At 50.0% G+C, this 21326-nt stretch overlaps 1 protein-coding gene across 2 annotated transcripts; it reads left to right on the forward strand.

Annotated features, from left to right (window-relative positions):
* Nucleotides 1-40: 40 nt before the first annotated feature.
* On the forward strand, nt 41-21247 carry SDHA (succinate dehydrogenase complex flavoprotein subunit A). 2 transcript variants are annotated; one of them, XM_060146793.1, is made up of 15 exons: nt 41-175; nt 5417-5503; nt 6488-6649; nt 8553-8696; nt 8920-9084; nt 9699-9847; nt 10488-10612; nt 12144-12312; nt 13109-13304; nt 13945-14116; nt 15893-16011; nt 17310-17421; nt 17583-17713; nt 19497-19610; nt 20917-21247. In XM_060146793.1, the coding sequence occupies exons 1-15, from the start codon at nt 95-97 to the stop codon at nt 21001-21003; spliced, it is 2013 nt and encodes a 670-aa protein (XP_060002776.1). In that variant the 5' UTR covers nt 41-94; the 3' UTR covers nt 21004-21247. The 2 variants fall into 2 exon arrangements, with proteins under 2 accessions (XP_060002776.1, XP_060002775.1); XM_060146792.1 differs by having other exon boundaries at nt 63-175; nt 5414-5503.
* The last annotated feature ends 79 nt before the right edge of the window (nt 21248-21326 follow it).

Genomic DNA, 21326 nt, shown 5'->3' on the forward strand with positions numbered 1-21326 from the left:
CGGCGTCCTGCCCCACCACCGTCGGCCCCGAGCGCGGCGACGTGCGCAGGCGCGGTCTGCGCGGGGACTGGCGGGACCGTGGCGGAGGGCAGACATGTCTGGGATCGGGGTTGTGTCAGGGATCGGGGTTGTGTCGCGGCTGCTTCGCGCCCGGCGCCTAGCGCTGACCTGGGCGGTGAGTTGGCGCTGCGGGTGGGGCAGGGCGGACGCTGGGTCCCGCGCCCCCGACCCCGAGGTGGGGCGGGCTGGGGAGGGCCCGCCGGACTCTGTTCCAGCCGAGCGGGTTGCGGCGCGGTGAAGGTCACGACGCTGCGGGCCGCCCGGGACCCGTCCCCTCCCAGGGCCCGGTCAGGAGCCCGGGGCGACGGCCGAGGCAGCCCGCTCAGCCCCGGGCGCGCGCTCCAGGACGCGGCCGCCCAAGGTCACACGGTGGGACGGGCCCGGGGCGGCCTGATCGCGGTGGACCCGGGCGGGTGGGATCCGAGCGGAGCCCCGGCACTAGGCTCGGCCTTGCTTCTGGGTGTTGTGCGGTGACCCCTGAGCACTGACCGCAAAGCCACTGGGGCGGACGCGGGGCGGGTGTCTTCCTGGGCTGCGGAGTCCCGCTAGCCCCACTCGGGTCGGTCCGGGATGTGCTTTCCCGAGGCCTGGCTGCTGGACCGTGGCCCCTGCACTCCTGACGGTGAGGCCTTCAGAGTCGATTTGGGGTTTTTTTTTTGGTACGCGGGCCTCTCACTGTTGTGGCCTCTCCCGTTGCGGAGCACAGGCTCCGGACGCGCAGGCTCAGCGGCCATGGCTCATGGGGCCAGCCGCTCCGCGGCATGTAGGATCTTCCCGGACCGGGGCACGAACTCGTGTCCCCTGGATCGGCAGGCGGACTCTCAACCACTGCGCCACCAGGGAAGCCCTGGGGGGTTTTATTGGAAGCACTGAATTTAGAGGGTTTAGTTATTTGGTTCTTTTACATGAACTCCTCGAGCCTACTAGTTAGTAATTTAATTACAAAGTAAAGGTCCCAGTGGGAACCAAGGCTTTCAACAATGTTGACTTGATTTATGCCTGTAATTATACCCACAGTTTTCTTCTTTTTAAAATACAGGAATTAAAAGTTAATGTTAAATGTGAGGTGGTTTAGTCGGACAACCTACCAACACTAGAAAGCATTTTAAATGCTTTCATGTGTTGCTGGTTCTTACTGAGCAGAGGTTCCCCCAGCCCCCAAATCTTGGGCTCTAAGACACAGTTGTAGCAGGGGGTCCACAAGCAGGAAATGAAGTCCATGGTCAGTGCGGTAGTTTTAGTCAACAAAGTTTGAGCAAACTTCTGAGTGGGCCCTTATCGTTAGGTGAGATGACAGATTTGGTATGTGGTGGTGACTGGGGAAGAGCTGACACGTCTGTCTTCAGACCAGACTGGAACCAGGAGTTCCTTATTCCATCCTGTAGACACCCTTCACCTACCCCTCGCCCTTTGCCATTTTATGAAAATATTGCTGTCCTTTACACAAGCTGGGCTGGAAGGAATTCAGCTGTGAGCTTTTAGCTGAAAGTAAGAGTAAAGTTCCAGCGCACCACAAGTTGGAGCATAAACCTCTCCTTTCCTGTTGGCTTGATTGGAAGTGATCTCGGTTGAACCCGCTCTTGGCTGCCAGCACTGCGCTCCACTGTCTCCTTGAATCTTCACCACGGTCCCATTTTCAGGTGGTTGTGAACATGATGGCAAGGTAGAGTTAGCAAAGTTGAACCACAGGTTAGGTCTGCCGAAGATGGTCTTGGGTTTCTAAAGGTTTTTTATTCTGATGTAGATAGCTTTGGAAATTATTTCCGTCTATGGAAATTAATCTGTCCACAAGCTGTGTATTGGAGTTTCAGATTGGCAAGAACAAAAGCATCAAATTAGCAGAACAAAAAAAGAAAGGAATTCATGATCTTCAGCCGAGGAATGTTCATAAAGCCTCCTTGATGAGGATAATTTGAATAAAGTCCACAAAATTTTTCTTTATCTCATTTTGTTCAATTCTGTGGTGTTTCCAAGTCATATTTACAGCTGCTTTAAAGTTACAAAATTATCAAAGCTATTTTGCCTTTGTTTCCTTTCCCGTTGTCCCAGTGCACTGACAGACTTTACAGACTGTTCCAGAGTATTGACAGTTAAATCGAAAGGGAAGGTAACCAAGAACTTCAGTTGCTTACCTTCTCCCTTCAGTTGAGATTTCTCAATTTTCAACAAGATATTGTTCTAGAATAAGTCAGCTTCTCTTTGAATGTATCATTCTGAGTATGTTTTAATGGTGTATCTAGATTTACATTATTTAGGCCACTGTAGTAACGTTTTGTTTCTTGGGATAATTATAATGCCACTGGTTTTCAGTTCTGCATTCCGTGTCATGTTCTTCCTGGTTCACTTGAAAAGTTGTGGCTCAGTTTGGGCATACAGCCTGGATATTCATCTTAGTTTGGAGTCCCAGAGATTTTCCCCAGGGGTCCCTAGATGGTGGGGACAGTACAGGATTTGGAGCCAGCCGGGCAGACCCAGTCCAGAGCTGCTGCGTCCTGAAGAGACTCGGTTTCTCTGTGGGGTGAATGAGGATTCTGTGAGGTAACCTGGGAGAGCTGGCCTCCGTGCCAGGCCCACAGCTCACAGCCTGCCCTCGGTAATCATGTGAATGGTATTTGAAACATCCGTGTTTTAAAAACCTTTACATTTTTAGTGAAAATAATTACACATAGTTGGAAAAGAAAATGTCAGTACAGAAGCCCTTATAAGTGAAAAGGTATAAGACCACCTCCTTCCCCAGACCTTTTCCCCAGTGGAAACAACTTTGAACTGTTTTTGGTATTGGCCCCTGGTGTTTACCTCCATTTCTCTAGCTGATAATGCAGGTGCATTTTTGTCCAGCTTAGACATTGACTTTTGCTGGTAAATGAGGATTTAGCTCACTTAAACCATCCTCCTACCCACATCCTCAGTTCTCCCAATATAATTATGCAACCACTTCAGATCCTTTATTGTCTACTTTTGTAATTGTGTAGCTTGTGCTTACAAATTGGTTTCTTGTTCATGATTCGCAGGTGTATTCTGTTAGATGAGGACAGCCCCCAGCACCACTTTGCTGGATGGAGGGCATCAGTATCTCTACCCTTCTCACTTTTTCTCTCCTTTTCCTCCTAATTCAGTCACCTGTACTTTTATGCTATTAAGAGCTCTGTGTTCTTTTAATTCTACCTTAGGTAGATTTCTGCATTCTTTTTCGTTACCCTCTTGGGAAAGGTTTGATAATTTCTCTTCAAAAAACGTTAGATTAAGAAGTGACATAATACAAGTTTTATCTAAAGACAGAAATGGGATTAAAATTGGGCTCCAGATTCTAATATCACTCCCCAAATTGGATTTAGATACAAAAAATAATGTTACTGTTTTCCACAGAGAGATAATATGATATTTGTTAAAGATTTCTTTACGGTAGCTACTGCTTTTTAAGCTAACCGTGTGCTTGTGGGGGGTGTGTGTGTGTGTGTGAACATCCTAGAAAGAAGAAATAAAGAGGGAATCTCACGGTTTCTGTTTTAATTTTAATTTGGCATCAAAATGTACTGTTCTTATTGGTGCTATTAGCTGTATTTATATTATTCTTTATGAAATTTTCAAGAACATTTGTATTAGAATTCTTTCAGGGACTTAGTTTTTTGTTAAAATATGATTTTACCATTTAAAAATTATACAGCTGAAAAATATGTTTTTTTAGTTCATATCTGAAAGAGTGGTCTTGTCCATAAAAACAAATGTACTTAACATTGCAAATGGAGAATTCAAGAGTATGACTCTTATCAGTTCTGATCTACTTAAAAACCCAGGAAACTACTTTTGAATCGGAGCTATTAAAGTCAACTCAGTGTTTGTGTCAGCTACCACTCAGTCTCAGAGTTAGAGGGAGCCATCTCTGGCGCTGCTCGCAAGTAGTCGGTCAGGTCGTCCAGCTCCGGCCTGAGTCCCTCACTTACAGGGAAGTCTGTCCAGTTTCAAACAGCTCAGTTGGAGTTCATTTTGTATTTGGTAATTCTCCTCCCTGTTATCCCCACTTGTTTGTCCCATAGCATAATTTCTTTCCCCACAGAATGGAAACATCTCTTCCAATTGCAGAATACTTGAAGGCATCCCTTTTGTCATCGTTGAATGTACTTATTTCCCAAAACTGTTCTTCAAGATATTTCTAAGACTGTTTTATCAGTGGTCTAGTAAAATGCAGTCAGCAGAATGGAAAAACTTATTCCCTAAGTTGCTGACCATTGCTAGCCTATGGAGAAGGTTGCCTCTCATGCTGGGCTGTGATGTCATTAATACCATTTTCTTGGGTAAATGGTTATAGGATGGGACATTTGAGCTGAGACTTGTAGTTGTAGAGGTTGCCCAGGGACAGGTGTCCTAGCAGAGGGAACGGCGCGTGGAGTATGCCAGGTAAAGGGGCGTGGCTGAGCCTAGCGCAGGTGTGGAGAGTGGTGAGGCAGGACCAGGAGCATCTCTGGGGCCGAATCTTCTCGTCTTCAGGGAAGGGATGTCACCACACCCAGTGACAGCCTGCTCTGGAGCACCCCCTCCCAACGCGCTGCCTGGCGCCTCCTCCAGTGACCCGCAGAACCTCACAGGGGAGCTCCAGCATGCAGAGGGCTGGGATGGATCCCGGGAAGGTACTTCATTCTTGGCAAAACTGCCACTCAGGCAGCACAGATGCCTTCCCCATTCTCCACGAAGTACCGTAAATTAAGACATTAATGTGAAAGTGTGCCTTTTGTCATTTCCCGAGTCAGTGTCCTGTCTGGAAACAAACTTCACCTAGAAGGGCCTTCGCTGGAGTGCCAACTCCTCGCCTCCTGGGCCTGCCCTGGGTCCTTAGCCCTTGCCTTAACCTTCAGGGTTAAGTGGAGGGTTCCAGGTAAGGCTTCTGGGTGAAAGGGAGCACCAGCGGGCTTCCCTGGTGGTGCAGTGGTTGAGAATCCGCCTGCCAATGCAGGGGACACGGGTTTGAGCCCTGGTCGGGGAAGAGCCCACGTGCTGTGGAACAGCTAAGCCTGTGCACCACAACTGCTGAGCCTGCACCCTAGAGCCCACGAGCCACAACTGCTGAAGCCCACATGTCACAACTGCTGAAGCCTGCACGCTTAGAGCCCATGCTCCGCAACAAGAGAAGCCACCACAGTGAGAAGCCCACGCACCGCAACGAAGAGTAGCCCCCGCTCGCCGCAACTAGAGAAAGCCCGCATGCAGCAACGCCGCCAAAAATAAATAAATTAATTAATTATTTTTTTTAAAAAAAGGGAGCACCTGGGTACATAAGAAGGTTGTCGACTTAGAAGGGAAGTTTTAATTACAAGTCCCCTGTTCAGTGAAGACACTTAGTGTTCCATCTGTGTTTCAGCAGCGGCCAGCAGTATTGCACGCAGGAGCCCGCAGTTTTCACTTCACCGTTGATAGTAGTAAGAGGTCGTCCGCTAAAGTTTCAGACGCAGTAAGTTCATGACTTTGTTATAAGTGATTTTTTTGACTTAACGGAGTAGGGTTCTATACCAGGTTTTAATGTATTTGAGTAACACAGGTTTTACTTAAAAATTTTTCATTCATGCTCATTATTTTTAGTGTAATAATAATTATAGTACAAATACAAGCATAGATATTAACATTTTTTTGTTTGTAGCTCTTACATATCTGTAAACCAGATTAAACTTTAAGTAAAAAAATAATGAAATACAAATGTCAGATGAACGGTATTTACTGGAATGGATGGTGACAGACACCCTCCTCAGCTGAGGACTGTGTAGCAACTTGGGCTCTTTTGTGTTTACGAGGCCCTTCTGCGGTCTGTTGAAGAAACTGAAATTGGCTTCTAAGTTTCTATCTCATAAGCTCACAATAGTTACTGAATGCTTGTTGGCGCTTTCTCAGTCGTAAATACAACATGGACCTGGAGTAGACTTGTGTCCTTGGTTCCTGGATGGTCACTCAGGTGAATGGACTGTCCTTATCTAAATGAAACAACATTGCAGTGTTTTCATGAGAAGCTTCAAATCATGATCTATACTACACTGTAAGCTTAGATTTGTACATGTATGTGGGTATAAATGTAAAAAGAGAAGATAAGTAAAAAGGATAATTGCAAAGAAAAACCGTAGTTAGGACTGGTATTTTGATTTGTGATGTTGCTTTCCTCTGCATCTCTGGTCCCCTACTTAGTTTTCGGCCTTTCAACTAATGGTGGGTGCCCTAGCTCCATGGGATTGGTGCTCTGCTATTGATGAGAGCTGTTTGCCGTCCCCTTTCAGTTCGAGGGTGAGCCCACCATGTCTGCTGTGACTACTGCATTGTACCTGGTGTGCAGTCCCAGCACAGGATGGAGGCCCTCTGGGCGTGGCAATGACTCTCTTTCACCGTAACCACAGCCTCAGTGTCTGGCCTAGTTGAACCAGTGATTGACAGGGGGCGTTTTCTTTTCCAGATTTCTACGCAGTACCCAGTAGTGGATCATGAATTCGATGCAGTGGTGGTCGGCGCCGGAGGGGCGGGCCTGCGAGCTGCATTTGGCCTTTCTGAAGCAGGGTTTAACACAGCCTGCGTCACAAAGCTCTTTCCCACCAGGTCACACACCGTCGCAGCCCAGGTATGAGAAACGGCTCTCTCCGTCCTTTTGGTGCTCGCGAGGCACTGCACAGCCCGGCGCTCCACCACAGCAGCCTCCCGCCGCGGGCCGCCCTCCACTGGGCTCCCTCTGTTCTTGGCGCTCCCTCGCCAGGAGGTCTCTGCCCACCCTGCCCCCGCCCCACTGCCCAGAGCCTTGTTGTCACTCCTATTTCTGCTCCAGTCATGCCCGCCTCCATCATGGTGTGAGCTCCTTCACTGCCCTTACCCAATGTGAACAAGTTTGTTGTGGGCTTGCTCTGTACCTGCCGGAGGAACCTCAGGGCAGACCTCGAGTGGTGGTGACGAGCTCTGATGATGGTGTGAAGCTGCAGCACAGAAAACAGTGGCCTTTAATGCTCTGAATTTAGGGAAGAAGAAAAAGTAAGGTGGGAAATTATGTGACTTTATCATTTTGTTTATTCACTCTAGGCACACTATAGGTAGTGCCCAGCTGGTATGCAGGTAGTATTCTACAATCACATTTGACCATCTTTTCTGGTATTTGAACGCGTTTCCCCATTGAGACAACAGAGGATGTGCTGACTTTCTACGAAGCAACAAGAGCTCCCATCACCGTTACATCTGGAATAGCTATAGTCAGGGTCCAGCCACATTCTTTACGCACTAAACTGCCTAGATACTTTGTTCGAAAGCTGTGCTTTTTAAACTGAAGAATAAGTAATAAATATCCTTGGATAATTCATCGTCTAAAAGCAAGAATAGATCTAAGCAGGTAATTTTGAACGGTATTGCAAAAAATGCAGTTTTCAGGTAGTGCAATAGTAATGCAATAAAAAGAATGAGAAAAGGGTAGCTTAACTTGAATGCTGGTTCTCGAGAAAAGAAGGTTTAATTGGGGGAAGGATAACAGCATTTTTGCATGCACTGGGCCACATGTTTTTGTATTATTTATTTATTTATTGAGATATTATTTTTTACTTACTAGATTAGCAAAACTCCAAGTTTGACAAAACTCTGTTGGCAAGGCTATGGGGAAACACATTTTTTTACATTGCTGGTGAGGATATAAATTTATATAACCCCTTTGGAAGGCAGTTTCGTTTTTGCATTATTTTAAACCAGCTTTTACATTCTGCTGCCCTGGTACTTAACATTTTTTATCAGGATTGTGTTTGGGTTTACGATTGGAGGGGATGGTTTACGATTGGAGGGAGGAAGGAAGGAATGTGGTGACTCGTGGTGCGTGTCTGTCCAGCGTTCCTTGCTCTGTGCTAGTGACTCGTTTAGTGGTAGCCAAGCATAACATGGGAAACTGACGCACAGCGGCCACAACTGAAGAAATTCCAATGAGAGTGCTGACTCAAAAGTTATGACTGAGCAACAACTGGGAGAAAGGCAGGTTAGCGTGCCTTGTGAGAAAGATTATCTGAAGAGATGTGCAGTTTTAATTTGGGGGGGTGGGCAGGTGTACTGCGATTTCTGTGACTGAGGGGCAGGCTCGGGGCGGGGTGGGGGCTGGGGCCCTGAGCCCTCGGCAGGAAGCGCTTCTGCCTTTAGAGCCTGCACTCCAGTACCATTGGGAACGTTTGTCATGAAGCTATTAGATTTGAATCCCTTTTACATGCCAGGCTTGGTAAGGAAGAAACCTCATCTGAGGAACCTCTGCCGACCCTCCAGATGACGCCCCAAGGGGTTGGGCTCCGTGTCCCTCTCATGGGTGAGGCGCCTGAGGCTGGGGGATGCCGTAACTGGGCCCTGCCTCTAGGTTGCAGGGGGAGGAGAGGCGCTTCGGAGTCTGCCGGACGGTGAGATCCCTCACTGGCCCTCTCGCGCGAGTAGCTGGCTTTTTCCGAATCTGGCTCCGGGCAGGAGGCAGTGGGGAGGTGAGTCTGCTGTAGCTCACGGGGCTGCTGGTGTTTCAGGGGGGGATCAACGCCGCCCTGGGGAACATGGAGGAGGACAACTGGAGGTGGCACTTCTACGACACCGTGAAGGGCTCCGACTGGCTGGGGGACCAGGATGCCATCCACTACATGACGGAGCAGGCCCCGGCCTCCGTGGTGGAGGTAACGTCCTTGCCGGCTGTCCGATGCAGGAGGGGTTGTGGTGGGAGTGCTCAGCCGGCAGGTTGCAGCGAGCTGCTCTAACGGGAACGCTCCTGTCTTCTGCTGCTGGGCTCTCCGTAGAATGTGTTCGTTCGGGGCTTGCAGATTTGTGTTGTGTTCTAGCGTGAGTTAGCCGTGAGCGTCTGGATCCCGTTAAGGCGCTCGGTGTTTTTCTGTTTCTCAGCTGGAGAATTACGGCATGCCGTTCAGCAGAACTGAAGATGGGAAGATCTACCAGCGTGCCTTTGGTGGACAGAGCCTCAAGTTCGGGAAAGGCGGGCAGGCCCATCGGTGCTGCTGCGTGGCCGACCGCACTGGCCACTCGCTGCTGCACACTTTGTATGGAAGGGTGAGGTGCCCTGGGTGCACAGGGTGGTGGGACGCGGCCAGGCCAGGCGTGTGGTGACATGGGAAGCAGGCCACCCCGGGGACAGGTCAGCGTGTCAGCCTCTCCGCCCAGGGATCGCTTTTTGAGCAGCAGAGTAACTTGATAGTTGTTAATTTGCAAGTATCTGTTCTAAAAAATTAAATTGATAATCATCACAAATGTGCTGAGCGTTTTGCTTTACTTGGACTAAGTGGCCATACGGCAGCAGACGCCGTGCAGTACACCCTGGTCTAAGTCGGGACCCCATGGTCCACGGGCGCAGCTCTCGCAGCAGCTCTGAGGGGAGGCTGGTGTTGCCTCTCTGGCGCCTCTCGGGGTGTGTAGAGCTGAGAGATGTGTCCCACGTGCGGCATCCTCTTCTGAGGTGCATTGTTTGTACAGCTGAGTTCTCACACGATGCATCAGCACTGCCATCCCTGGGTTGAAGTCTGTGGCTCCTTTTCCAAGCCAGTGTTCCGCTAGGGTCCGCCTGATCCCTGTGCCCACTCCAGATCAAGGTCTCTAATCTGTTAGCTTTAACAGTGCAATTGCAAATGCGGGACCCCTTTTTTTGGTTGTTTTTCTTTCTTTTTCAGTCTCTGCGATATGATACCAGCTATTTTGTGGAGTACTTTGCCTTGGATCTCCTGATGGAGAACGGGGAGTGTCGAGGCGTTATTGCTCTGTGCATAGAAGACGGGTCCATCCACCGCATCAGAGCAAAGAACACTGTTGTAGCTACTGGGTAAGAGTCTGGTTTAGTCGTGTTCAACTTCTCTGCAGGCGAGCTGAATTTATTTATTCTGATGAGAGTAGGGGTGTCCCGGAGTAATGGCTGAGGCGCAGGCTGTGACTTCACCCGGCAAGGGGTGGCTTTGTGGGCCTGAGGGACGACACCTGCCTCACGGCGGCAGGAAAGTGTCAGCAGTTCATAGCTGGGAGGACCCTTGAGGAGACAGGCCTGGAGAGTCTGATGCTGTCTGGGGTAGCGTCTCCTTTGCTTTGAGGGATGCTGTGTTTACGCTGATTTCTGGGGTAGAAGAGTGTTGTTTGTTCACATGAGCAAAATAAGTAGATTCCATCTTATATACTGTCAGTCTGTTATTTTAACCGTTTTAAGAAGTGCATCCATAAATGTTTTTAGGTTTTATTATCTTATACATTTTTATCAGGGAAATCAGTTACTTAGCACAGAAGCGCCCTGAGGTACAAGCGAGAGCGCCTTCTCTGCCCCCCAGGCTACCGTCCCAGTTGCCCAGGGCAGCGTGTGCACATGCACCCACAGAGGTGCTGCCTGGGTGCTTGGTCCACTCCAGTCCATTAGAAAGGAGGTCCTGATGGGACGCTTGTGCAGTCACCTCTCTGCCGGCCTGTCTGTTTTCCAGAGGCTACGGGCGCACCTACTTCAGCTGCACATCCGCCCACACCAGCACCGGGGACGGCACTGCCATGATCACCAGGGCAGGCCTTCCCTGCCAGGACCTGGAGTTTGTTCAGTTCCACCCCACAGGTAGGATGGCATCAGGCTCTTTGTGCCTTTCAGGTGCTCGGTACCTGTGGGAAGGCTCCTCTGCAGTTACGTGCAGTTGCTTTCTCATATCTCACCTCCTAACTCGTGACTTCCCTGAGGAGATTCTGCCCTACGTCCCCCAAGGCAGTGGAGGCCAGCGTCTTACTTCCACGCCTTGTCTCGGCGCATTTAGCCAGACGCGAGGCCGTGACTGTTTGGTGTCCCTCTCCTCGACTAGGGTGTCAGCTCCCCCTGGGAGGCGGGGGCAGGTCTGTCTCATTTACCGCTGTCTTCGCAGCGCCCAGCACATGGTAGGGCCTCAGTCAGTAGAGCCAGAGGGAATGCATTTGAGTGGAGAAGTGGCACAGACAGATGGCAGGCTGCCACAGTGACAGAGCACGGCAGGCGGGGCCCTGAGATGTCCACAAGTGAGGGTGATGAGTGCACGAACGTGGGAGGGGGCCTGGGAGGGGAGTTGGTGAATCCCATCCTGAACTTTGTTTCTGGGCTGTTTACTGATCTGTCAGCTGAGGAGCTGCCACTGAACTAAAGAACAGGGCCTGTTTTTTCTCTTTGCTCCGTCCGTGTGTTCCTTCTGACCCTGGCAGGGATGAGTAGTAAAAAGAAGTAGTAGGTGGTAGTCTTATTGCTGTTTTTAACCAATACAATGTCTGAGACTTCGGAATTCCCTCTGTAGTTAGAGCTCCATTTCTTTTGCTTCCTTTTCAACGTATGAGAAATAAACCACCAGAAGACATGGCCACTGAAACTAGGAAAACTGGAAGATGAGATACAGGAATTTGCACCTTGTTTTAAAGGCAAGGTAACCCTTTGGTGCACTAATAAAAGTGATAACCTTCAAACTACGCTGGGCGTGCAACACCCAGTGCCGGGCGTCCTTGTGCTCCTTACGCAGAGGGACGGTTGAGATCGGGGCGCAGCTCCCCGTTGCCACATTTGGATTGGGGCTCTGCGTCTCCCAGCATCGCATTGGTGGGCTTGTCTCGGCAGAGGGGCACCATCCCACAGGTTGTGGTGAGACTTAGGGCTGTACACAGCGGGTGCAACCCAAATATCGGGTGTAGTGATCATTGCCGTATTGTTGTTCGGTTACTTGATACGCCACATTTCCAAGCTGATTTCTGGACCTACAGGAGCCAACACGATTTCATGGTGCAGAAGGACATTCAGCAATTAAAACCTGATAAGGTGTTAGTAACAATTAAAACCGAGATATTTAACATAAACTTTGTCATGTTGAGAGTTTAAAGCACAGTTGTAATCGGAGTATTGAGCAGAGCCGCGTCGTCCACACAGCCGACCTTTCTTCTCTGCAGCTTGGTCATTGCGTTTTTTCATACCGCGGCATTGCGCTGTGCCCTAACTTTTCCTCTCTTACGCTCGTGAGTGTGGTGCTCTTTGCACACCCTTTCTGTCTCCTCCCAAAGTATCTTGGGAAAAACATCTGCATTTGAGATGTAGGCCCAGCGGTCCTTAGGTTATACTTGTTTAATCAGTTCGTTGTTTGCAGGCATATACGGTGCTGGCTGTCTCATCACGGAAGGGTGCCGTGGAGAGGGAGGCATCCTTATCAACAGTCAAGGCGAGAGGTTCATGGAGCGCTATGCTCCTGTCGCAAAGGACCTGGCATCCAGGGACGTCGTATCCCGCTCCATGACCCTGGAGATCCGTGAAGGAAGGTCTGTGTGCGTGTACCCAGAGGGGTCTGAGCGTGTCTGCACGCCCCACCCCTCTGGTGGCTGTGGTTTGTGTCTGCATTTCAGCACGGGCTGGGGGGCTTCTGTGTGAGTGTCGGCACCCCGCCCACCCCGGAGGCCTATGTGCAGTTACCTCTGACTGTTGTCTGTCAGTTTAGGATCTCTACATTTGAGAAGTTTAGCCAGTTAGCTGTAAGTCCATCTCAGATGGTTTGTGTGTGTGAGCGAGTGTGTGACAGAAGCGGACAGTATGGGGGAGAAGACACACCCCTGTCCTGAGTGCAGTGCGCGAGCTTCAGCTGGTATGCTGCTTGAACTCCCGGGTGCTTGGGGCCCTCAAGGTGGGTGGGTTGTTTGTTCCTCAGTGAAGCAGCGTGAGGCCTCAGTGCCGGACTTCGTGCCGCTGTGGTGACGCTGGTTAAGTGTCTGCGGGTGAGGCGTCACGTTCGCACACGAGAAAGGAGGCGTCAGGTGGTTCTTTGGCCCTGTAATGCAGCCACCAGGGAGCGTGTGGCAAATCGGCGCCTCCCGACCCCCAGGTGGGAGCGCGGTGAGGGCAGGGCTTCCGTCGTGTCCGTGGCTGCATCCCAGCACCTGGTGTCTACCCTGGCACGTGGTGGGTGCTGAGCAGAGACGCCATGAGAAGGTGGCCTTAACGAAGGGAGCATTTTCTCCAGCATCAAAGCATGTGGAACCTCGTGTGCTGCCAGGATTTTGTGACCTCACGGTTTCCGGATTGCTGTTCTCGACCTTACGGCGTGATGTCCTTTTTCACCAGAGGCTGTGGCCCTGAGAAGGATCACGTGTACCTGCAGCTGCACCACCTCCCCCCGGAACAGCTGGCTATGCGCCTGCCTGGCATCTCGGAGACAGCCATGATCTTCGCGGGTGTGGACGTCACCAAGGAGCCGATCCCCGTGCTTCCCACCGTGCACTATAACATGGGCGGCATCCCCACCAACTACAAGGGGCAGGTAAGGGTGCCGAGCCCGTGCCACAGCAGGCCCCTTGCGCGGGGCCTCCCTCAGAAGCCCTGGGCAGTCTGGTGGGCAGGGCAGGGGCCTCGGCTTGGCTGCGGTGTCTGCGTTCACACCTCAGGTAACCGCTGATAACTGATTCATCCCTTCTTGGTACGCAGTCACAGACCTGAGGTCATTTGCAGTTTTTCCTGCATGGTTGTGTATTACAAAGTGTTCTTTACAGTTAACACCTTTGGATGGTTTGCGGCTCACAAAGAGCTTTTTAGTCACCTGGTTTCAGTCCTCAGGACTGTTGTAAGCTGGGTGGGACTGTTGTAAGAGGCTGACTTACGACTCCAGTCCCCCGCCTCCCCGTTAAAGGCCCTCCGCCCGCCATGCTCCGCTGCTGTGAGCCCACCGTCGGAGCGGGTGTGCCGGGGCACGTTGGGAGGTGGGTGAGGCGCTGCCGTGTGGAGTGGCCCTGGGGTCCTTTGACTTCGGCACGGGGGCCAGGGAAGGAGGCTGCACGGTGTCTGTGGGGGTCCCTGTCAGTGGTGCAGGCCCAGTTTTTACCGTTTCTCCTTCTTCTGACCCCCCACTGTAGGGGAGGGGGGCTGAGCAGACCGCACCCCGTAATCTCAGTCTTCTTCGCCAGGTTCTGAAGCACGTGGGCGGCCAGGATCAGGTCGTGCCCGGCCTGTACGCGTGTGGGGAGGCTGCCTGCGCGTCGGTGCACGGCGCCAACAGGCTGGGGGCGAACTCGCTCCTGGACCTGGTCGTCTTCGGCCGGGCGTGCGCGCTGAGCATCGCGGAGTCCTGCAAGCCTGGTGCGTGCTCCTTCCGGCGGTCTGGCTGTTTCAGGGCGCTTTGCGTCGCGGTCACTAGCGGGCGTCCGGTTTCCCTCCCTGGAAGCGAGGAAACAGAAAGTCAGAGATTTTTATGCTGAGAGACCTGAGGCTAGACTCAGGGTAGGTGGGGCAGTTAGAAGAGTAACTTCAGTCAGGTTTTTTTGCAGTCATCATGTTCTCAGAAAAATCACTGTTGGGAAAGCGTTACTTAACAGGGGTTTATCACATACTACTTGTCTGGTATGACTTACCTCCAAGGAAATGTTTTAAATGGTAGGTATAAATGAATATATAATTTTTTGGTACTTAGAGAAAATTAATAATATACTAAAAACAAACCATAACTAAATCTGTTAAGGGAGAAAGGGAGGAGTTAATGCAAACAAAATAGAAGATGGGTCACAGCTCTCTCCCCTCAGTGAGAGAATGGAGTTCCATCAGTGATTTTCTTTTGTGGTGACTTAAAGTCATTTGCCGAGGAAAAGCTGCATGTGCTGGTCTCACGACAGCTCTAGTGCTCATCTTGCTGTCGCCAGAGCCCGGGAGCAATCTCTCAGAGCAGAACAGAAAATTTGAGGTTCCCTTTCATTGACAGCGAGAAAAAGGAAGTGTTTTGAGAATACTTTTCTCTCTGAAGGATCAATGCACACGTTTAAAACCTTGGGAACTCAGCATTAAAAAGGAACAGACTGCCCACACGTGCACAGCACGGGTGGGTCTTAGGCTGTGTGATCCAGACGCAAGAGACCACATATGTGCAATTTTGTGTGTGTGGCATCTGGAGAAGGGAAGCTGGGGCAGGAGACGGTGGGTGGTCACCAGGGTCTGGGTCCACTTGTGGTGGGGCTGACGCAGCTCTGCTTGTCAAAACCAGCAAACTGCACTAAAAGTGGTATCACACCTTCGTTACGCTTTAGTTTCTAAAGACAAAAAGAGAGGAAAAGTGTTTGCCCCACTACTTTCCCCGAAGTGGGACTATATTAAACGTTAAAACGCTTAAATTCTGTAGTCTGATCATGATAGTTACAGGAGTCTACAAGTGTGTTCAAATTTGTAGAACAGTGCACCTAAGGATAAAACTCCATTTTACGGAATGATCGTTTTTTAAAGCATTAAAAACAAAAGCTAGCAAAATTGCCTGCCTAGAAGAGCTTGGGCAGGTCTCGCCTTGGAGAGAGAGTGGCTGCAGGGCTTTGCCTTCTGTATTTCACACCTGCGTGTGTTACCTTCTGCAGAAAATACATTTAGAAACATGTCATCCCAGGGCAGCTTAAAAACCCTCAAAGCGTTTATCTTTTTAGAAAGGCAAGAACAGAAGATCTTGAGGTTTATGTAAGAGGGTGCAGGGCCAGGGTCAGCAGGAGGCTGTTAAATACCTCCAGCCAGGTGCCGCCCGCCCACACAACCAGGTCTGAGAACCAGAACGGGGCTGGGCAGAATGAGAATAGCTATGGAGGATGAAGTTTTTTTCCTTCACAGAGTAGCAGTGCAAGGTTTGTTTGCATAAATCTAATTTTTGACCTTAAGAGAGAGTTTCTGTTTTGTTCATTCAAAGATTACTTACTGGACACCAGCTTTTTGCCAGAAATTTTGTCTTTTTGTTTACTCTTTGGCCCCAGGTCAATAGATGCTTCCTCAGGGATAGAGTGGTCCAGGTGGAATATTAACTCAGGTTATGCATGCATTTTCCAAACTCCCTGCAAAGGTATAATACACATTTGGTGGGGTTTTTTGGTTTTTTTGTCTTTTTTAAAGGAGATAAAGTTCCCTTGATTAAACCAAATGCTGGGGAAGAATCTGTCATGAATCTTGACAAATTGAGATTTGCCAACGGAAGCATAAGAACATCGGAACTACGGCTGAACATGCAGAAGGTAGGAGCCTGGACACGCTCTGGATGAGCGGGCCAGCTGTGTTGGTAGCCCTGCACTGGGGTTGCTGAGTCATGGAGGCGAGCTCAGGCCCGAGTAAGATAAAAGGGTGTGCTTTCCACACTGAAGGCTGGAGAGGGCCGCCCAGGGCAGACACAGCAACTCTGCAGCATCAGGACTCGGCCTTCTCTCAAACGTGCTAGGCGTTTGCTGCAGCTTCCCTGCCCAGACCGTCTCTGGCCCTGGTCTTCTGTCCCAGCCTGAAGGAGGAGGGACAGTGGAAGGTCCGAGAAGCTCGGTTCCCAGCTGGGAGCTTCCCAAGCCCAGCACGTCTCGTTGCTGAGGAATAATCCCATCATCACACCTACTTACGGCAACTCTGGGAAATGTCTTTAAACTGGGCCCGTTGATGCCCCTGAATGAGGTCAGGAGGGTAGTGTGGATGGCGTGCGGAAGCCGTGCTCACCTGCGTCAGCACGTCCGCTGGAACGGTCTGTATTTCTGACGTGATAGTGGAGCGTGGGAAATGAGGCCGGTCTAAGTTAATTTTATTCAATTTCAGTTTAAATGTAGGTAAGTACACATGGTTAGTGGCTACTGCGTGAGGTAACACAGGTTTAGGTCAATTAAAAATACCAGTTGACTACTCTAGATAAATAAATAAGTAAATAAAACAGCTAGGAATCAATCAAATTCTTTAATACTGGGATTCTTGGTCCATGAATGAGACCTTTATCCACTTGAAATTATTTGCAAGAATTTCTGTGTGGGCGCATTTTCTGGAAAAAAGCCCCTTGCTTTAGTTGCATCCTGAAAGGGTTCCATTGGGTCATCCACACAGACACCACCAAAAGGGAAAAGGTGAATATGGCCATTCTCATAGGACTGTGGTTCTGTGGTTCTATCTTCAAACGAGACTGGGCTTCGGGGAGGCCTCATGGGATGGTAAGGCAGGGGGCAGGAGTGAAGGAACAGAAGCATGGAGAAAGGGCATCTAAAGGTACAAGTCTCCAGATGAAAATAAGGCCGGGGGATCTAACGTACAGCATAGTGACTATAGTTAATGTTACTCTACTGTACATTTGGAAGTTGCTTAAAGAGTAGGTCTTTTAAGTTCTCACAAACAAACTTCGTTTTAAAATTCAGAGTAATAAAGTCACAGTCTGAATTTCCTAGTTTTTCTGTTTACATAAATATTATACAAAAAATGAAATGCATAAGAAAAAGAACCTAAAGGTTTAACAGTTCTTGGTGTGGCTTTTCCACATGGATTAAAAGCTTACAAATATTTTGTATTACAGTCGATGCAAAGTCATGCCGCAGTGTTCCGTGTGGGAAGTGTGTTACAGGAAGGCTGTGAGAAGATCAGCAAGCTCTATGGAGATCTAAAGCATCTGAAGACGTTTGACAGGGGTGAGTGGTTCCTCGGGCCCCTGCGTACGGTTGTTGCTGGATGTCTGCTGGGCGGGCTGCTTCTGGGCGCAGCGCGACCCGTTTAGCGCTGACGTAACTCGTCCTTGCCAGTGGTCACTGGCTGCATCCTGTTGTCTTTGACGGCTGCCTTGTGTGCCCAGGAATGGTCTGGAACACTGACCTGGTGGAGACCCTGGAGCTGCAGAACCTGATGCTTTGTGCCCTGCAGACCATTTATGGAGCAGAGGCCCGGAAGGAGTCTCGCGGCGCTCATGCCAGGGAGGATTTCAAGGTGCACCTTCATGTCCAACCCCCCCCGCCCCCCGCCCACCACTGCCACCACCGCCTGCACCGCTGTCGTCCCCGCTGCGTTGCTCAGCCCTGACCCTGCACTCTCTGCATTCACTTCTCTGCACTTTCTCTGCATTTCCCGCAAGTCAGTTGAGAAGAATGCTTTTTCTCTTCTGATAACCTTCGTACCTTTGTTCTCGCCGAGTTCAGTACTAGTTTGACCTTGTTCTGGCTTTGGATCAGTATCCGGTGCTGCATCTCTCAGCCTCATTAGGGCGAAGGTTAGCGTGCAGCGGGTTCTGTTGCCTGGAAGTGCTCACCTACTGACTTGAAGTGACGAGTAACTCATTGTTTCAGACCCACCTCTGGGTTGGGAAAGGATTATAGAGCCTCATCTTGGATCACCGTTGTTTTAATGAACTGGTTTTTATGCAGAGCTCACTTATCAGATTCTTCAGAGAAGAGTACTCGGCATGTGGTAGTTAAGATTTTCACGGAAGCGGTTGTTTGGGGGCGGTCAAGTTAAGGATGGAGCACATTAGCAGGAGCTGAGCTGCTTTCCCATGGTGGACACAGAGGCTTTGGTCCGGGACAGTGGGTGGCTCAGCTAGAGGCTGGGCAAGATGAGCTGGATTTCGATCCACCACGAGACACTGATTGGAGCTGGATTCCAGTTGCTGAGTACTTGGTTAGAGGAGGAGGTTGGTGAGCACACTCGTCCTGTGCACCAAGCATGGAGAAAGGGCATCTAAGGTACAGGTCTGGGAGAAGCCTCTCCCAGAGCCCGTGGTTGGTTCCTGCGGCTGAGACGTCACTGCACATGTGCAGGCAGAGCCCGCTCACCCTGGGGGGCTCGTCCCTCCCCTCCCGGAGGCACGGGTGCGGAGTGAGGGAGTGTGCTCCCCGCCCCATTGCCCCCGGCAAGAGCCTGGCCTCCCTCAGCAGAAGCTGCTAAGTAGTTGGATGTTTTGGGTTTTATTTGAAGAGGCTTTTGTGTGTCTTATCTGTTACCACGTGCAAGATATTCCTTAGCAGCATTCAGCCTCTCTTTAAAAATTTCTGAAAAATTTAATATAATTGCTAAAATTAGAACATTTAAATAAAAAAGGCTGAAAGAAAAAGTCGAACTCTGCAAGAGTACAGAGCAAAAAGACAGGAAAAGGATTTGATATATTTTTAAGTGCATAAAAGATCAATTTAATTCCAACACCCGTCTGCTAGCTGTAGAGAGAAAATGCAGAAGTGGAGCTCTGGGTCCCACTGTGCTGCAGCCTGCTGCCCAGCTGTGCTGCACGGGGCCTGACCTTGTCAGACTGCTGGGGTGCAGATGGGATGAATAAAGGGGAGGGGGCCCTAGGCTGGGCCAGCGCAGAGTGCAGGGCTTATCTCTACGTCCAGAGGACTGACAGGTCATCAGTGAGGGCCCACGGGTGCGTCTAGAGGACTGGCCACTGGCTGAGGGATCCCGAGTCTCGTGGCCTTCCTCTGCGTGTGGTGGTCGGTGGCGCGTGTTCTTGCCATGTGCTCTTCCGGGTCAGATCTGCACGCGTGGTTTCGGTGGGGATTGTAGAGACATGCTTGGACTGGGAAGGTCCTGGCTCTGCACGAGGTCCGCTTTGCCGATGGAGACCTCCTTGTTGAGTGGGATCTGGGGAATTAATGTCAGACTAGTCTCGTGTATCTTTTTAAGGAGTTTGCCGTGTTTTGCCATGTTTTCTGATTTTGCCGCGTAGAATGTTTGTTGACGGCACTGTCTGAAATAAACGTACTTTCTGTGGCCTCAGGAGCGGGTTGACGAGTACGATTACTCCAAGCCCATCCAGGGGCAGCACAAGAGGCCGTTTGAGGGGCACTGGAGGAAGCACACGCTCTCCTACGTGGACATCAGGACTGGGAAGGTACGCGGGGAACGGGTTCTGCTCACGTACGCCATGGCGCGTGGGCCGTCCCTCATGTTATGCCGGTCAGCGTTTGGTGAACCGGGAGAAGCAGCATGGGTTTAAACGGACTGTGGACAGATTTGAGACACCACTGAAAAGACACAGTCAGGCTTCTGCCTGGAAACAGAACCCCGCGTGGGCGGGTGGTCCATAAGGGCCGCCCCCACTGCGCTGGTGCTGGGCAGGGGTGGGCCAGCGCCAGAGGCCTGCTGTAGGGGGGCAGATGGGGGTTCTGAGCCCACAGAGAGCTGTGGGCAGGGATGGGGGTGGGGCGGGAAGGTACCCCTCCCCTCCCTTCCCTTTGACTGGACCACCTGGACGCAGCCTCGGGGAAGCCCAGGGGATGCTGTTCAGCTCTTAACTTCCCCGGGCAGGGAACAAGTTGGGAGGGGCAGGGGGCCGGCAGGGTCCTGGAAACCACCAGCTGAGAGAGCAGTGGGGCTCCTGTCGGTCTTACCCCAGCAAAGCATAACTCACCCATTTGGCCTTTCTGCTCGGCATTAAGACTCAGAAATAATTAAGATGTAAAGTGTAAGCTTTTCAGAGCTCCCTAAGGGATAGTCTTAATTGTCTATCTGGGTTTACAGAAGTTATGCTGTGTCCTCATACTTCTAGAGTGCCTAGTGCGATTGCTTAATACAGGCAGACAGCAATTTTCATAGTTCCTCATGTGCGATTGCTTAATACAGGCAGACAGCAATTTTCATAGTTCCTCATGTAGGCTCTTTTCTGACAGTGTATTCAGATGATCCTCTTAATACAAGCCTACTTTTGTAGTGTTTGGGTTTTTTTATGATCGTAAAAGAAATACATGCTCATTTTAGAAAGTACAAGAAGAATGAAGAAAATTAACCTTTATAAGCTCACCAGTCAGATCTTTTATTATCATTTTGAAATATTTCTTTCAAGTTTCGTATGTATATAAAATTGTTCACTTAGAAGTAGGAAAAACTGCAAATACAAACATAATTTATGGATAAAGGATAATAGTACATACAGGGTTTCACCCACTTTTTGAGCATTTTCAGTTTAAGTTTTAGTTTCAAGCATTGAGAATTTGGTACAGTGTTATTTTAATTGCTGTATTCCATACATGGATTTACATAGCAGTCCTGAGTTTGTTATTGAAAAATGTTCCCGTGAATACCTTTGTTTTTAAGTTCCTGTTTGTCTGCAAATCTGCTTTTATGGTTAATTTTCCAAAAGTATACAAGAGGGTTGTTTGTACGTTTTTGTGCGCTAACTCATCACCGACTCTTCTTAGGTCTCCCTGGAATACAGACCCGTAATCGACAGAACTTTGAACGAGGCTGACTGCGCCACTGTCCCCCCAGCCATCCGCTCCTACTGAGGAGACCGGAGTTTACCAGCTCTTGTAATTATGTATAATAGCTCATGCACGTGTTCACATTGTAACTGCCTTCTTAAACTGTCCTCAAGTGACTGAGGATGCCGCTTGACAGAGATTCCTACCAGAGGCCGGCAGCTCGCCAGTAATCAACAGCCAGGAAGTGTTCAGCTTGCCTTTGTCCCTGCTTCATTCTTGAGAGATAATAAAACTGGGCGCAATTCTTAGATGAAACATAAGTTACAAACTTGCGTTGATTTCCAAGTTCCTTTAAAATCTTACTGTTTGACCTGAGGCATATTTGTTGACCTGAAACATAAAACGTG

This window comes from Lagenorhynchus albirostris, chromosome 3 (genome assembly GCF_949774975.1).
Source record: "Lagenorhynchus albirostris chromosome 3, mLagAlb1.1, whole genome shotgun sequence".
Taxonomy (NCBI): domain Eukaryota; kingdom Metazoa; phylum Chordata; class Mammalia; order Artiodactyla; family Delphinidae; genus Lagenorhynchus; species Lagenorhynchus albirostris.

What these genes read in the sequence shown, in the direction of transcription:
- SDHA (XM_060146792.1), top strand. Translation starts at nt 95, where the DNA reads ATGTCTGGGATCGGGGTTGTGTCAGGGATCGGGGTTGTGTCGCGGCTG. An exon ending in AACACTGTTGTAGCTACTGG is followed by an intron (nt 9,848 to 10,487) that starts GTAAGAGTCTGG and finishes TCTGTTTTCCAG; the next exon opens with AGGCTACGGGCGCACCTACT. An exon ending in CGCGGAGTCCTGCAAGCCTG is followed by an intron (nt 14,117 to 15,892) that starts GTGCGTGCTCCT and finishes TCTTTTTTAAAG; the next exon opens with GAGATAAAGTTCCCTTGATT.